Source organism: Colias eurytheme, chromosome 8 (assembly GCF_061535395.1).
Source record: "Colias eurytheme isolate Ceu_HAF_F1 chromosome 8, ilColEury1 Martin Lab GWU primary, whole genome shotgun sequence".
NCBI lineage: Eukaryota > Metazoa > Arthropoda > Insecta > Lepidoptera > Pieridae > Colias > Colias eurytheme.
In genome coordinates, this window is record NC_142987.1 from 8,173,944 (window position 1) to 8,192,354 (window position 18,411).

At 32.7% G+C, this 18,411-nt stretch overlaps 1 protein-coding gene and 1 long non-coding RNA gene across 2 annotated transcripts; one reads left to right on the forward strand and one right to left on the reverse strand.

The window, feature by feature from the left end:
* Positions 1–2,833: 2,833 nt before the first annotated feature.
* Positions 2,834–11,028, forward strand: LOC149906659 (uncharacterized). The gene is made up of 6 exons (XM_090104452.1): positions 2,834–2,934; positions 3,325–3,542; positions 4,933–5,192; positions 5,442–5,536; positions 6,049–6,095; positions 10,943–11,028. Exons 2-6 carry the CDS (start codon positions 3,359–3,361, stop codon positions 11,026–11,028), a joined length of 672 nt encoding a protein of 223 aa, XP_089960578.1. The 5' UTR covers positions 2,834–2,934; positions 3,325–3,358.
* LOC149906660 (uncharacterized) lies at positions 7,034–8,907 on the reverse strand. Its single transcript, XR_016457032.1, has 2 exons — positions 8,384–8,907; positions 7,034–7,598 (listed from the first exon to the last, which is right to left on the reverse strand). It is a non-coding gene; the product is annotated as an uncharacterized LOC149906660 (long non-coding RNA).
* Positions 11,029–18,411: the final 7,383 nt, after the last annotated feature.

Below are 18,411 nucleotides of genomic sequence, written 5' to 3' on the forward strand. Positions count from 1 at the left end.
CAATTAAAGTTGAATCGGTTTGTTTTCGTAGCTGAAGCACGATTGTTTTCTCACTTATTAATAAAATATATTATTTTCTAATTCTGCGAACCCTCCAGATTGAAAACTAGTAAGAGATAGAACAGGATAGAGTTATTTCAATTACAATATAATGTTTTAATATTATAATTTATATCCTACGTATTGCACGCCTCACAAGCGAAGCGTTGAGGTGGGTACTACTGTCACTTCGCGCAAAGCATCTGATTTTTCAAACTTAAAATGTCTTTATGTATCATACATCGCACTTGTAAGATAATACATACACACACATATTAAGAAAAAACACTATTTTTAACGTTCATGATATTTTTGATGTCATTTTTGTTATTTAAACTAGTTAAAAAACAGTTTAAAAAAGTTCTGTCTTGGACGTCCGTGTGTCTGTATGTGCGGATCCTTTTTCTTGTTAACACGATAGCGACCGAAATACTTTACTAATCGAGCCTTTTTTTTTTCTCTTACGCTTGAGTATGCTCAGGAATAGAACCCTTTCATTTTTCAGGGTCTGATTCGATGTGGTTTAATTGTTATTAAATAAACAAAAATAATAATTAATAAATATTTATTAAAAAAAAATTATGAGGCGTGCACTTTTGGATTTTCCAAATTATTTCCGTTTACTGCTGGCAGACTTTATTGTTCCTCACCTCTAGTTGAAATATTTTAGTTTATAGTTTATACGAATAGTGCTGCGTCAAAAATATTGTTTCTTTCCCAAATATAACATTGAGCAATATGTCGGCTCTCCATCTGTCTCCGCGTACTTAGCGGACGGCCAGACAGCTTGGGCCCATTAATCAAGATAGTGTAACACATAGCTAAATAAGTAAATAGCTATTTGGATACGTATAATTTCTCATACGATAAATATGATTTTATCGTATAATAATAAAACGTTTATTTTTTATCGTCCGTTAACAAGCCGTAGCAACTTGTAATTAAAACAACACTCCGCTATCTATTTGTACCTTTTAAACATATAATCATTTTATGGTGTCTGTCTATTTTGTAAGTAGTCCTAAATAAATAAAAAAACATAAAAAGTAGGTAAGGATTTTTTCCGCCCTCTTCTTGTTTATTCAGCAGCGACTGTCTAGAAGTGTGTTTAAAATAAGCTACACGTAATTATAGCTTGGTCTAAAAATACATCAACTTTAAGTTTTAATAATTAAATCTCTCTTGAAAGCTTTATTTCATTAATCATTCCAGGAGCAAACAAACTCAATAGATTCCTTTCAGTTTACAGATAATAAGATGTCGCGAAAAAACATTTTTTTTAATAAGCATTGATATTTGATTGATATATAGAGTCTAGGTGTATTAGAATAATCTATAATTTTAGGTCCCAAAATAATAGCAAATAGTAAGATCAAAAAACAAAATACATCTTTGAAAGCCGGGGCACATAATAAGGGAATGAATCAGATCCCAATCCATCAAGGCTCAAGGGACGACGGTACCCTCGAATATTGTGAGTTTATTACAGATTATAGAAAATGGACCGCAGGCCAGACAGTGACTACATTATCTCTGAAAGCCTGCCGACTTTACTTTTCAGGCACGTTCTCAGGCGAAATACTTATTGTCATCCCGCTTTAAGTATTTGTGTTGTATTATCCGAGATTATTTTCAATTTATAGATGGAAAATTAAAGAATTGTTTTAACACTTGATAGATGATGTGATCTGTGGAATGTTGATACCTAGATACGTAAGAATAATATTAACGTATACAGAATCCACTCCTACGTATTTTAGTCATTGCCAAATCGTAAAACATGAGTTCCCACCATGGCCATGGTGCTCACACTATAGGTAAACCAGAATCTGATGGCAATTTGGGAAATCAAAATTTTGAGTGTGCAACCCTAGGGAAAATGGACTGAACGATCTTGATTCTGCTTATTTTTTTACTTTGTCCTCAATATCATTAGTCACATTACATAATGAGATATCCACTTAATATTATTATGTAGGTACATACTTACATGTATTATTATAGGTACATATTAGTTTTATTTATGTAATACATATTATTATTTACACATACCTATATTTGTATATACATATTATCATTATCATTATGCCATATCAAAATATGGATGTAATGATAATGCAGATCAAAACTAGATTGCTTATAATTTTTTATAAAATCAAACAAAAATAGAATAACACTATGTTTATTTTCGTAAGTATTAACAGATACACACATTATAAAGTTGACTTGGACAGCTTGGACTTGACGAATAGCCGTATTGGCAACTCCTGTAATAAGTTTCCATAAAATTATATTGTAATCAACAAACAATATTATAGGTACCTACTTATAATATTTTTAATTAAAAGTATCAAAACGGGTAAGTCAAATTTACCAATAAAATCTTTAAAATTTAAAATTGTGATGTTTTTGACCCTTCTTCATCGAATATTTTTCTATAAACATTTTAAACAACACCTCTTGCTTGTGATCGCTGCGGCTTTTTCGACATGTTCGAAGATTTTTTAGACAAAATTCTAAAAATTATTCATCAACTGCAAAAAGACAAATAATTTGACAACCAATTTGATAGTTGTCAAATAAAGTTGCCACATAAAAATCTTTTATTTTTTATATATAAATATGCCATCAGATTCTGGTAGACCTATATCTTCTAATTTTTAAATTACCTTTTAAACTCCTTCAAAGATAACAGAACATTGTTAAAAATCACAGTTAAAAATATACAATATCATCCTCTTTGACTCATAGTAGCATGAGAGCTGTCAAGCGTCTCATGTGAAACCACGAAACGTTTGGGACGAAATTAATATTAAACAAAAGTATTATGCGCAAAGTTTTTAGGTGCAAAAAGTACTATCCACAATATTTTAAAAATGTAAAAAGAATAGCCTGGTACGTATATTTCGTAGTGTTACTATTTTAAGTGAATTTAATAACCTCAAACTTACCCTTATCCTCCCTTATCATATTAATTCATCTTATCGAATTTCTTCAAGTTAATTTGAATTGTATTGCACATAGTTGGCGAGGGATATTATAAATTGTTTCTCAAGTTCCTGTGTTATCTTCCGTTATTAAAACTAAAGCATTACATAAAATTGGGTTTTACATGTTAACTGTAAGCTGATTCATGCGGCACTTTATACATATATATATAAATATTTATATATAAAGTAAAAGCAAATTAAAATTTTAAAATTAATTTACAAATTTTACGTTAATAATTCAGGGAACTTGCCTCTGCATACAAATTTTTACTCTCATAAAAGGGTTGAATTCCAGGTACATTTACTATACATTCTAAACAAAAACCCAAATGTGCTCAAACCGAGGTCTAGTAGACAGAATAGAATGCTGCATGGAGGATATCGTCGAGTGCTTCGAGGACTACATTACTAAATCATTGATAGCGTTCTCGGTCGCTTTGGGAATCATAGTCGCTAGCGTCGTGTATCTGTTGAAGATTGTTTCAGAGCGAACACTTGAAATCAGCCCTTCGTGTAAGTGTAAATGCATGAAGAATAGAGTCTATATTGTAGCAGAAGTTAGACTCCAAAGTCTAACTTCTGCTAAAGAATTAACTGCTATAGAATTAACTTGGCTATATTCGGGTGAAAAGACAAACAGACCTTTACGATATCGTCCTTACGAAATGGATCATGTGAAATTTATAATAATGTCATGATGATTAATTTATTCTAAGCGATCTGTAAAGAATGTCTTATACAACCTTTATTGACTTTTTGGGTGAATTCATATAATTAATCAGGTGTAACCTAATAACATTTTAGCAAGAATTATAACAAATGGCTCGAAATGAAAATATCAACGAAATAGAGGCATATTCATAACTTCGTGAATATTATTTTGTCTTGTAGACTGACAGCCCCCTAAAAGACAGATGGGCTTTCAGGAGGGTGAACCATGTTAGAACTTAGAGCGGTACTAATGCACACCATTTCCTAATCGTGGAATAGAGACATTTCTTTACTCATATTTTCAGTTTGTCGTACATAATATACTAGTAACATGATGTAGATTTTTGTATATGTAGATTTTTGTATATGTAGATTTTTTTTATTACAAGTAAAAATTAGTCTACAAGTTATATAAATGCATAGGCAAAATTACCTATGGGGCTATGTTGTTTTAGAATGAGGTACATTAATATTCAAAACTTTCTAGTTCAAACAACTATATCTATTAAAAATAGGGATGATATTGTTCACAACACAATATTAGAGTTGATAATTCAACTTATTCCCACGATATAAACCCAATAGAATTAGATAGATCCCTAGATCATCAATTTGTAAAAAACTGTCCCATATTTATTTACTGCCCAGTGCCCACAATATCCCAGATCACATTGTTTCACCAAGTCACGTAGTTCAATAGGCCTTTAACAGAGAAAATTGTTCTGTGATCGTAAACAACGTTTGGTTAAATTGTCTTACTTTGGAAACAATAAATGTACTTTTATTATTGGAATACTTTGTTAGGATGTTTATTGTGTCCTAATGGACATTAATTTATAGTATCGGATCGTGATTTTATTGTCTTAGACATCAATATAACACGAAAGCTCTACAAGCTCTACAATACATATTATTGTGATCTAAGTAAGATACTACGATACTCTATATGATCCTTAAATAAATACAGATGGTTCCATTTCGTAAAAACAACAACAACAATTAAATTTAGGTATATATTCAATCCATTGTTTTGAAAAAAAAATTGGGTTTAAAAATATTCAAATAATTTGTTTGACATTCATGCAGGGTTACAAAAGTAAAAATATCTAGTCCAAAAAACAATCAGAAGCATACCTACACTAATACAGACTATACAACAATCGTCAAAACTTACAAAACAACCTATTTACAGCAGCCAGTGCAAATAGTATCCAATATCGTCGAAACGACATCAGAAATACACGTTCAAATAGGCAAGCACAGGGTCGCAAACAACTGCTGGTAGACGGAAAACAGTCAAAACCACGAAGAGATAACGTAAAAGAGAATTATTTGATGATCGGCAAACAGGACGAGCAGGCATCGACTACACCGGGACTTAAAAATGTTCGCAGCATCCCCAGTTTTGATGAGAGCGTGTTGAGGGAAGTTGGGCTGTCTTGTTGCGCGAAGGTATGTTCTTAAAATCATATCATAACGAATTAATGTGTCAAATGTAAAATACTGTATCATTCACGACACACATTCTTTTTTATTCATTAAAAGCTGTCCCTATGTAAAAGATTTTTATTCTCTTAATTTGCTGCAGGTATACCTATTTACAATATTTTACTCTACCTATATTTGGATAATAACAAATGTTAAGATAGTATCAATAATCCGAGCATATTGTTTTATTATAACAAAAATGCTTATTTTTAGCCGTGTTGTCTCTCTAAAAAGAAGTCAAAAGAGTCAAACCAAGTGAAACAACTATTACAACAAAGACAACAAGATACCAGAAGGCCAAGACAGAGGTATGTTTCTTTGCAGTTAGCTTTAATTGTGTTTGAAGCTTGATAGTTTTATTCTCATAGTCAGTTTCTTTAGAGTTCAGGAAGGTGATTATTATTACCTTTTTCACACACATACCATCAAAGAAAGTTATCATACGTGTCTCCGTGTGTTTTCCCGCGAGAGATAGAGAAGTTGTTTTATTAATGGTTTATTTAGGCATAATATAGGTATACTTTTTAACAAAACTTACCAATACGATTGATAGGTGTACGATCATAAATTTATTATTATATATTATATTTATTCTACATTGTGTATTCAAACTAGAAACTCAATAATTTTAAAAGGCACAAACTTTTATTTTATTAATCCGCGAAATACAGTTAAACATCCACTCGTAACATGAACTCTATTAATTCAATCATCGATCTCATTACATGCATCACCAGATTGATTGAATTTACATAAACCGAAAATGTATTAATATATGTAACGAATTTTGTTTTAACATTACTTTAAATTCTTTTTCCAGATCAATAACTCCTATAAAGAATAGATCGCGCTCGAATAGTCCTAAACGTAAGAAATTTTTATCAATATATTAGATTTCCGCCCGCGGCTTCGCCCGCGTTTTCAAAGAAAACCCTGCATAGGTCCCATTCATGTGGGATTTCCGAGATAATGCCTGTCTCATTCTGTCACGACTCATACTGGATCTTCAGCTACCAGTTTCGTGAACGCTTCGAAGCCTCTAAAAAATCTGCATTGAATAAAGTAAAAAGTACGGCAACATATTAGGTATACAACCTCCTTCTGAAGCTTGTGATTATTACTTTTTCTCATTTCTCATTCATGCAACCATAATGTGCAATATCGAAGCGTAGCAGGGCATAGCTAGTAGTATGGTATAGATATAACATTTATAACCTAGATAATTTCTTTCTTCATTAGGAAAATCAAACAGACTTGGGATTAAAATATTATAGACCTGTTAAATCGTTTTTCTGCTTAAGCTTACAGACTTTGTTTGAATTAAACTGTAAGCCTGTGTTAATTAGACCTCGGTCGTTCAGAATTATAGAATTAACTTGAACGGTTTGATACAATTTTTACAAGCCTTTGTTTAACTTGCTTAATTCGTGTGTCTCTTACTGAGCCTCATTTTAATCTCTCGCTGGAATGAGCATTAATTTGGTATAAATATTTCAGATTAGTAACAATTTTTTCAATAGAGAAAATTTAGGTTTCTGTGGTACTTAACCTAAAAGAATTGTAGTATAATTATTTGGAATCAGAAATTACTCTTGAACGGCTAGACTGACATTGAAGAGTCCTCCACATTATATTAACATTAATTTTTAATAATTTTTTTTTTATATAAAATCCTTAAGAATAATTTAAAATCGATGGAGCATTTCATGGCTTTAATATTGTGAAAATGACTAATGACTGTCCTATCTAGTCTCTAGACTCTAAGCAGATATTATTATGTAAACAGTACAAGAAATTAAAAATGTCCGTATTTAAGCAAAAAGGAACCACCCAGCAAAAACGCACTTCTGAGATATCAAAGGATTTACAAAAACATTTGCAGCTCTGTCAGATGAAGTAAAATTAAAATTTATTTTATTTAAATTCATTGATAAATTACTTATTTAAGTATGTGTATATAAATTTGCTCTGAATATTCTTAAACTTTCTAGATAATTAAGAAAATGTGCATGTGGTTCCTTTTAACATTTATCAATTGATAGGTTTTCTCTTATACAAAAAGGAACCACATCCCAGGGATTTAATGATATAAATGAAACTATGTATTTATAATATCGTAATTAAAGCTTTAATTAATAAAATATATAAAATAATACTTATATAGGACGTTTATTCGACGTTATCATCAAATTGGATTTCGAAATCCACCGTGTCTAGTCCATCTATGTGGTCTTCTATTGCATCATCACTAATGAGACCGTTATAAAAACTGTGCATCTTGTGGAATGAGATGTAATATGGACTGAATATCGCTAGAAGGTGAAGAAAGCTTCTCCAGAGGCAGCGACGTATAAGGTTCTTCGTTATCTTCTGTAATAAAAAGAAAAAAAGCTTTAAATCAAAACAATAAAGCCGCGTGGCTTTTATACGTAGGTATATGGCGACAGCAAAATATTATTAGTTCTTATAAAGCCGTGTCCCTACTAGACGACTAAGTATGTTGTATGTACATGCGCCATGTACAAAAAACTGGCTAAGTGCGAGTCGGACTCGCGCAACGAAGAGTTCCGTACCATTATCTATAAAAACGGCAAAAAAATCACGGCTTATTGTATGGGAGCTTCTTAAATATTTATTAAGCTATTGCATAGCTTCTATCGCGGGCCTTGAGCGCGGGGACTGAATCGAGAAATTCCGTAACGAAAAAACCTCACTCCGACGGGCTCGGAGGTGTGGCTTGAAGGCATGCTATGCAATAGCTTTACCGCGGCAGTCCCCGAGTGCCACACGTCTTTTTTTATTCTGTTTTTTAGTATTTGTTGTTACAGCGGCATCAGAAATACATCTAAACGTATTTTACCAAAATAGTAGGTAGGTACCTAGATCATCGACAGTTATTTTTAAAACAGGGTTTAGACTTTAGTAGTTTCATCTCACAATGACAGATGAATCGTAACAAAATGACTCTTAATTCGACTCGCCTTCGTGACAACGTTCGTTAAAATACGTAAATCCACAGAGGATTCCTCTTGTACTTACTTAATGAACTATCTTCTTAAAATCACACCACAATCGGGAATGAATCAAAAGTGGATAAAGCGTACCTGCATCTCAGATTCAATAAGTACTTAAATGCATTAAATAAAACTACTTACCCGTTGTATCTTCATTATTATCTTCGGTGTTCGTCTCCAATGCTTTTCTTACCCATTGCTTGCTTATTTATTTATTACTAAACATTTTCACATTTAATTTTAAAGGTAATTAACAAAAACAATAGAACTTACTTCGCGGAGGAAAAAAACACCGTCACGTATTCGAACTACTTCGCTGAATGTCACCTATATTGACAGATGTTCGACGTTTTACTTTAAAAATTGGAGTTTTGCACTTAAGTAATGAAATACGTTGTTTAAAGATGAGAAGCATTGTAACAAGTCAAGGCATTTGGTTCCATATAGCGATGATGGGTTTCAGAATGTTTTACAATATTTATTTATGCATAATAGAACCGAATGCTTGTGGTTTTATTTTGCAATAAAAAATTACAATTAAATTATGTATTTATTTTACGCATAACCATACCACAGAAACCTGGTTCCATTTTGTGTATTAAAAATAATTGTTATTAATAGAAATATGTGTAATGTATAATGGTACCAAGTAGGTGTGGATCTGTTTTGTATATAATGATATGATAGTAATATCGTTTATTTGTTTGAACAAAGCAGTCCCGTGGTGCTGTGGTTCGGTTTTGCTTAATATGTAATTATTCGTTGTTGCTGGTGGTTCCTTTCTGCTTTTAGTATAGGGGAGACCGGGTACAAAAGTAACACTTTGTACTTGTACCTTGATTTCTGACTGGGTGTTACTGTTATCATTAAATTAATATAACCATATATAAATTTAGTTTATATTCTTTACACTAGCAACTCAATTTATTATATTATGTAGTGTTTTATATTAATAAAGTAAGTTTAAAAAAAAAATCGTCAGTTGTTACTTTCGACCCCGTAAGCAGGTCGAAAGTAACACGTCGTGGGTCGAAAGTAACAAGACAAAGGGGTTGGTAATTAATACAATATTATGATGGTAAATTAACAAATTATTTGTTTAAAGACTTTGTATTAATAACACATATCAACTCTTGTATTTTAAATATAATACTTACAAATACAATACAAAACAATCGATAAAAAATATTCGAAGTTCAAGTAATGAGATTAATTAAGGGAATCATTCTTTTATAATTAAAAATTCTGCATCCTGCATCCATCCACTAGCATTCCCAGCTCCAGCACAACCAACAGGACCCTCGGCAATACGAAAAAAGCGGATTGTGTTCTCCTAGCTAGCATTAATGGCAACAGCAACAGTTACTAATTTTCCAGGCTCTGCTATGGTTATGGCACCTTCTTGTTTAATCCCTTATTAATCTACAATTTTGCTAGTTTTTGGACAGTGGTCACCCCTGTCTCGTCCATATTCAAAATATCTTTTGGCTCAAATTGGTACCTTTCCCAATTCCTCAGCAAGGTTATCAAAAAAATTATTCACGTTATGCTCGTTGATGGAGATAACCGAAAATAAACTGCAGAGCACTCGATTAAATAGTCGCGTAGATTACTTTACTTGTTATTAGTAAATCTCGATCGACGCAAGGTAGCTGCACTAGTATTACCGGCTTTTATTTTTTTTACAAATCTATACATATAATGTTACATGGCAAATATTATATTTTTGCAAGGCCTCTAATTGTTGCACCATCTTTCAAAATGCTCTTCAGCCGTGTCGGTAATTCCTCGATCAGTAGCTTCTAATGCGTTGTCGCGGCATTCTTTTGAAGTAAAGATGTACATAAAAATATACATAATCATAATGAGACAAAAATAACATGTTACTTTTGTACCCATAGGGCTATGTTACTTTTGTACCCGTCTATATTTTTGCCAAGACGTGCAACATAACTTTAAAACGGAACGTGCTACATAAAAATGATTATGAGCAATGTACAATTACTCTAATCAAGAATGGATATGCAAACATTCAGATTTCTATCATCCTTTTAAGACTACGTAAACGTTTAATAAAAAAATGTCGAAAATCTTACTTTTGATTCGTGAAAACACTTAGCGTCCTGTCACACAGCCTAACAGCGCGTGGCGCACGTGGCGAATGAATACAATTAAGGGGGGCGCTCTCGGCTATCGCCTGACAGAGGCTAAGCGGTGTTCGCCCATTGGATAAATCTAGAGAGCATTTGTTACTTTCGACCCACCGTTACTTTTGTACCCGGTCTCCCCTACCTTGTTTCCAACGTAAAAATCATGTGGTTCTTGTTTGTATAAGAATTTAGACCACTTTTGGATGAGTATTCTTCAATAAAAGCAAAAAACGAAATTTGTCGAGTGGTTCCATTTTGCATAAATACGGACAAATAATATCGTGTATTAATCATCATCATCATCATCATCATCAGCCCATATACGTTCCCACTGCTAGGACAGGTCTCCTATGAGGGTACAGGCCATAATCTACCACACTGGCTAAGTGTGGGTTGGTGGATGACACATGTCGTTGAACTTTTGATTCTTCGACATGTCGGTTTCCTCACGATGTTTTCCTTCGCCGTTCGAGCAGTGGTAATGTTACAACATGCGCATATACATTGAAAAATCAATTTTGTGTATAAATAATCTCAATTTATTTTGCAGGTAGTTTACAGTCACTTCCTATATGTTCTAAGTCCAGCAGCAAGGGTTCCTGTTGTTCTATGTACCTGAAAAACATTCCTGATTAATTTAGTGTAATAATAATTAGCAAAATTTAATAGCACTATTCTTCTGTGTTTGCAATATTTACTTGTTTTTGTTTGTGTTATAAAATGATGAATTAAACAATTTGTTTTATTTAAATTGATAAAGAAATAGAGTTGTTTATAATTAAAAGATACCTGGTAATATGGTAAATTTTTGAATCCTGAAAAAACAAACACTTTTTTACATTAGAATGACAAAAGTGTGTATTTATTTATTTTATTATTTATATAAAAAATGCTTAACCAAGTACAAAACTTCTCCACTAAGTTATTTCTCGTAATAGCTGAGCAATTTAGTTCAATGGCCGTCCAGCGTAAACTAGATATTTATCTAGATTCAGCACTATTACGATTCAACAGCTTGCCTTTTGTGTCAAATATTTTAAAATTAAAATAAAACAACTTTTGAAATAATAATACATTTTCTGATGCTGATAGTCACCATGTAGCAAGTGCTGGTTTAGACTTGCAAGCTTCTGTCGGACAGACTGTCGGACATTTCTTGCGGAAGTTTTCTTGCAGATGGAAACGCGGCCTAAGGGCGGGGGCACACGATGCGTTGCGGCGGCGGTGCGGCGCCGGAGCGGTGTCGCTGCGTCGTCTTACATAGAAATATATGTGGCATATCACACGATAAGCTCCGGCGCCGCACTGGACTTGTAACCACCAAGACGAGGCGGGGAGGGGAGGGGTGAATACGGTGCGACGTCGGAGCGGCACCGCTCAGTTGTTTTGCATCACAAGGAAGGACACGCTGTGCAACGCTGCTACGACGCCGCTGCGACATAAAAACGTTACGGCGCCGCACCGCTCGTGTGCACACTGACACGGTGAAATCTTTGCGGTGCGGCGCCGCAACGCATCGTGTGCCCCCGCTCTAAGATCCATAATAATTCGAAAAGCTATCCATTATTGTCATGAAATTCTAGTTGACATAAAAAAATATTTGTGATAATTATAAACAAGACATCTCAAGTTATAATAAAAATATTTCGGAAAAAACAGATGTAGGTAAATAGTAACAAAAAAGCGTGTAAAAAATAATATGAGCGACTAATATTGATCGAAAATCTGCGCTATGCCATTTGGTAAGAATAAAATGAGTGGATACTAAAAATTGTAATTTATTATCAATCTAGGTATTATCACTTATAAATTATATTTTAACATATTGTGAATTATTATAACACTAATTACAAAACTTCTTTCCTTATAGAATTATAGAAAATATCATGCTGTTTAGGTCCACTGAGTCTTTGTGTTTGTTACCATATTATATTATGTAAAGATTTCAAAGAATTGGAAGTAAGTTGTACTCAAACTCTGATTGTATGGTAAGATTAATTATAATTAATAGGACTATTAACAAAATAGTCCTATTATAATAACGGATATAGTAGATATACACGATAAAACGTGTGTAAAGACGACACAATTATTGCGATTAATTTCTACTAGGTCCTAAATAAATCTATTTAAAAGAAATGTAGAGTTCTAAAAATCCTTAGGTAATATAATTTATAAAAGAACAATGCTACAGTTTATAATTGAATAAGTACCCTATATTATACTAGCTGGATGTGGGTATATTTGATTGAGTGAGCAATTGCTTCGAGTATTAGTCCAAGCTCTAAAGGCTATTAGCAAATCCGAACCTAATTACTTACTAACAGATGTGCCGTTCATATATCGTAATATAATAGGTAACATTTAAGCTTAGACTCTAGTAACTTCTACCTGCGCTTTATTTTTAAAATGTATTGGATCATCATCATCTTCATAAATAAATAAGCATTTTTAATATTTTAATAATTAAACTTTAATTGCCTCGCTGGGAATTATGCCTGAAGATACATGAGGCTAGTTTTTCAAGCTATGATTCTCCTGGCTATGAGGCTACGAGCCTCGTGTATCCCGGGCATTATTGTCATCGTCAATTTAAGTGGTTCTTTGTGAGGAAAAATGTTAAGATATTAATATTCAGAAATTTTCAGTTAAATTTTTTTGGCAAAGCGACAGGGTATAAAATTTGAATGTTAATCACATTATGCGTTTTAAATCTTATTAATATTAATATGTGCATGTTAAAATGTGCATTACATTTTATATTCATTTACGTGCATACATATTTTAGATGTAAAAATGTTCGTTTAATATTTATGAAATTATAAAATAATTCAGGGAAACTGCATTTTAATCATTTTTCCCTATTATGTAAATGTGTACAATAATAAATTATACAAAAATTTAGTTTCATAGGTTAGTCCTTAGTCCTTACTTAATCTTAATACTATTAAAAAGGCGAAAGTTTGTAAGTATGGATGTATGGATGTATGGATGTTTGTTACTCTTTCACGTAAAAACTACTGAACTGATTACAATGAAATTTAGCACACATATAGAGGGTAACTTGGATTTACACATAGGATATGTTTTATCCCGGAAATCCCACGGGAACGGGAACTATGCGGGTTTTCCTTTGAAAACGCGGGCGAAGCCGCCGGCGGAAATCTAGTTCTAAATATAGAGAGTTAAATTAATCTCTACATTTTCCACAACAAAATTGCTCCAATCGGTGAAAGAAAACAATATGAGGAAGACACATATACATCATCATGCAAAGGTAGACGATGATGATTTTAAATATTACCTATATATACTTACGTTATTTTTTAACAGATACTACAATATGCGATGACCTCCTTAACCTTCCAACCAGCGCAACACTAAATTCTACTTAACTTAAGAAACAAATTACGCAAGATGATATCAACAAATTATTTAGTTTTCCTCACCATTGCTCTCATGGTGATGCTCACAGTACTCCTACCAAACTTCTCATACAGAGTGAACAAAACCACGGAATTACAAGAAATGAAGAAAGTATTGGATGATATGGAGGTAAATCACTAGAATTTAATATATAAAAATGAATCGCAAAATGTGTTGGTAAGCGCATAACTCGAGAACGGCTGAACCGATTTCGATAATTCTTTTTTTATATATTCCTTGAAGTACGAGGATGGTTCTTATGTAGAGAAAGCGTAAATATGTACCACGGGCGAAGCCGGGGCGGATCGCTAGTTTAATATAAATATTTCTATGTCTACTTGAGATAGGTAGTGAATTTGCTTGTATATTAATTTACTAATGAATAGAAACTATTGGCTTTAGTTTGCACACGTGCCAAACAAGGTAAATTTACACCGAGCAAATATTAATTGATACCAATTGATATTGATTTATGGTACAGACTCGCAAAACGTGAGATTATAAGATGAAAAGACAAAATTATTAAGTATTAAAATTTATACAAATAAATGTAATTGTAGTACTCTTTTTTGTAATATAAAATTAACTGAAACTTAATTTATTTTGTACTACATTATAAATTAAAATAGGGTGTATAAAAGCTTAGTACCTTGACACTTGTGTAGATCAGAAATGTGATATAGTGGTACCCCTAAAATTAGTCTTAGTTATTTTGTTGTTTCTATTGAATCACGATTATTTACTCAGATGCTAAATTCCAGTCATATTAAAACTTAAAATTTACCGTACATAGGTGAATCTTCTCGCCATGGACGTATAAAAAAAGACGGACGGTATATCGCCTAAACATTGAGTGAAGCCTAGTAATGGCGGCGACACATCCATGTGTGTGTGCCATGTTGCCATGGCAACAGCTGTCCTGATGACAATGGCGGCTGTATTTTTTTTCTATAAATTTTGCCGTAATAATTTTGTCATTAAAACATTAATGAAATAACTTGCTTCCCTGTGGAATGTAATCCCTTGTGTTTTGTTATTTAAAATTGTACTGTTGCGACACCATTTAACCACGCAAGACAGCATTTTAAATATTTTTTGTGAAACAGTGACGCAGTTAATCGGTCGGTAGTTCACGACGTAATGGCGGCCGACAAGCTTACTATGGTGAGAGTGTGTGCGTGTTCATTGTCTTTACACGATTGCTAGCTTACTATTGTGGCTTCACGTTGTTTGTTCGTAATACGGCGTCCGTCTTTTTTTATACGTCCATGCTTCTCGCATCTAAAATTCTTAATCTATACAAATATGTAATTTAAAGCTGAAGAGTTTGTTTGTTTATTTGTTTGAACGCGGGAACTAATCTCGGGAACTACTGGTCCGGTTTGAAAAATTCTTTCTGTGTTAGATAGCCCATTCATCGAGGAAGGCTATAGGCTATAATTATATCATCACGCTAAGACCAATAGGAGCGGCGCCATGTGGGTGAAACCGCGGAGTGCATCTAGTTAAGAATATACTGTACGTTTATGAATAGAGAGTTAGAGACATAATTCACATATACAACCAATAAAAAGTTATGAAACAATTTCATTATAATAATTTTTTATCTATTTCAGGAGCAGATCGGACAAGCGGAAGCGGCGTGCTTCACAGCAGCTGAAGAGCTATGCATACTTCAGTACACAATGCGAGATGAGGAAACAAATACAGTAGGAGTTTATTATATTATCGTGTGTCGTGGCTTGTTGAGGATTTTTGTATTATTTGTAGAGCTTCAATGAGTGGTATTTTTATTCTCTTGGTTTTAATAAATCATTTTGTTGCCCTCCTAATATGCTATTATAATTTGCACATGAAATAAAATTGATTAATATATAATTGGAGCACGTGAAAATATACTATGTGTATATAATAAATTGTTATAATGTAATAAATTGTTGAGATTTTTGTTTATATACCTATTGTCTGATCAACGAAGAACCTGACGAGCAACTTGATGTTGATTTAAATAAACGTTAGTCTTTCTTTTTCCTTCGTTAGTTACATACAAAAAGAAGCTAGGCTGTTTGAAAAAGGACTAGGTTAAGCAATGTCACTTACCAAGCCACGACACATATCAATATTTTCGTCATAACAGTGTTCTACAACATAAAAATTAAGCACGATTTTCTTTCATGCCGGAAAAATCTCGACGTACTCCCTTCGACGCCCGTGCTGCCGTGCACACAAAGGATACGCAAAATACGAAAAAAATCGATTTCTTTTGACAAGTCCACGTCGACTATTGAGTTATATCGAAGGTGAGAATTTCTCATCATGGATGCTTTTTTGCTCATTACATATTGTACTTAACTAGCTGTGCCCCGCGGTTTAACCCTCATTGTACCGCTCCTAGTCTAAGCGTGATATTAAGTATACTATGGCAAGACTATGGCAAACAAACTCTGTAGCTTTGTTATAATAGTAGATATATACCCATATAATTTATACATTAGGTAAATAATTATTGTACAAAGAGTGTAGGAGAGTACCTACCAACATCAGTTGATTTTTTGTTGACTAAAAATATAGAATAGATCCTATTCATACAGATTATGCAATGCAAACAAGCATATCAAGTTGAAAAATATTTCGTTGCAACGAAATACAGTATTAAAACTTAATTTTCAGTTTCTGTATCTCTCCAATATTTTCGAAATATGGTTCAGGAATTATTGAATCGAGGCCACGTCGAAAAATATTTCGGCTCTTATGACCAAATAACTACGCTGCTAGGAAAGTTTTTGAGTGAAAATCATTGAATGAAAAGAGAAACTGGCCAAAAATAATTAATATTGAGCTACTTTTTTATTTATTTTTTTGCAGAAAACTGCCGCCCAGTCGACGAAGTCAACAGTCGAACCTTAGTTTAAAATAGCGCTAAAACATATTGTATTGTCGTATAAAAAATGTAACCTATAACAGTAATGTGGTGGAATATGTTAAACAAATTCATACTTATATAATAAAAAAATGAAATTCTATAATGTTTATTCATTTTCTCCGAACTTATTGGTTATATTTTAATTGTACTGTAAAAGCAAAATTTCGTCTTGCGACTTGTTTCTTGCTATTATGAACTACTGTAATAAATAAAACAGATACGCATGGGCATAGAGACATCAGCGGCATAGCATAAAATCTAAAAAATACCCACATTTATTATGCCACACTAGAAAAATAATAAAGCACATAATTCTGTCCATGAATGGTTTCAACTACTGATTATTATCTCATTATTTACGTCTTCGATCCATATTTTTAAACGACATAATTATGTCAATTTCAAAAATGATTACGTCATAATTATGTTAATTATTTTGGAATTATTTATTATATTTTATAGTCATTTGTTATAAATTTATCGAAAATTACGCAGTAATGTATTAAATTTGCAATGTGTTTGCGAACCAAACTATAGAAATGTGCGATATATATTCTTGTCGAAATTTTAAGTGAAGAAAATAGTGGAAATTAAAAAAGTAAAATATTAAAACCATGCCTCTTAGCAAGAACTTCCTATTTGAATTGAGCATTTTTATCGCAGTAGTTGCTGTTACTGGACATTTGACCACGCATTTTTGGGATAGATATTTTTTCCATAACGAAATCAGTCACATGAAGACAAGTTTACATGTATTGAAGGTTATTATTTGTTTTATTAGAAACCCGTTCAATTTGAATTGGTAAATAGGGTACCTACATTAAGTTTCGTATGCGGGTCTTGGGGATATTTCCAAATTCCGCTGCCACTGAGGAATTCTATATAGAAATACCATTAAACACAATACCCGATCTTGAAACTCTGAACACTACTGCCGGGATTACAGTTATTAATTTTCACGAAGCAATGAATATAATACATTAGCATTAGGTACCGTATCAATTATTGTATGTAGTTGTATGTATAAGTTGTGTATAAGCAATCTGGAGCATGCCAAAACATTTAATGTCAGGGTTTTAATAATTATGTATCACCTTATTTTGTATCAGTTAATAATTTAGTGCATTTAGCACATTTTTGAAACTGCTGCATAAGTAAAACAACAAATTTTACTCGTACTATGTGATACCTGTATTTGTGTTATTATCCAACAAAATATAATATTGACCATTCGTAATCATAGTTCAACAGTGCATCAGATCAAGTGCAGACTGTATAGTGAATGTTATTCACTTGATTTTGTGACTTAGACCACGTGAAGATTAATTGAAAATGCCAATTTATATTATACATCACACTCAGTATTGGCCTTCAGATTGCAGTCAATTCAATTAACTATTGACCTACTCTATTAATGCTGGTATTTTATGAGCATATTATATAGTATGAATGCAGATTGTTCTGTCAATTGGTTAGGCAATAATTGTTATGCTGAGATTTCAATATTAAACGAGTTACTATTTACTCATTTTAGCACACAATATTGGATATAGGTGCTGCTTACGATAGTCTTCACAAAGAACTGAACGAAATTGCAAAACTAGAACGTCGGAAAAGCTGTGCTGTACATCATCATCATGACGAGCAACATCATCGACATTTGGATCGAA

Excerpts from the sequence above, each read along its gene's own strand:
- LOC149906659 (XM_090104452.1), top strand. The coding sequence starts at position 3,359 with ATGTGCTCAAACCGAGGTCTAGTAGACAGAATAGAATGCTGCATGGAG. Across the intron at positions 3,543-4,932 it reads ACTTGAAATCAGCCCTTCGT|CAGCCAGTGCAAATAGTATC; the intron begins GTAAGTGTAAAT and ends ACCTATTTACAG. Across the intron at positions 6,096-10,942 it reads GCGCTCGAATAGTCCTAAAC|GTAGTTTACAGTCACTTCCT; the intron begins GTAAGAAATTTT and ends TTTATTTTGCAG.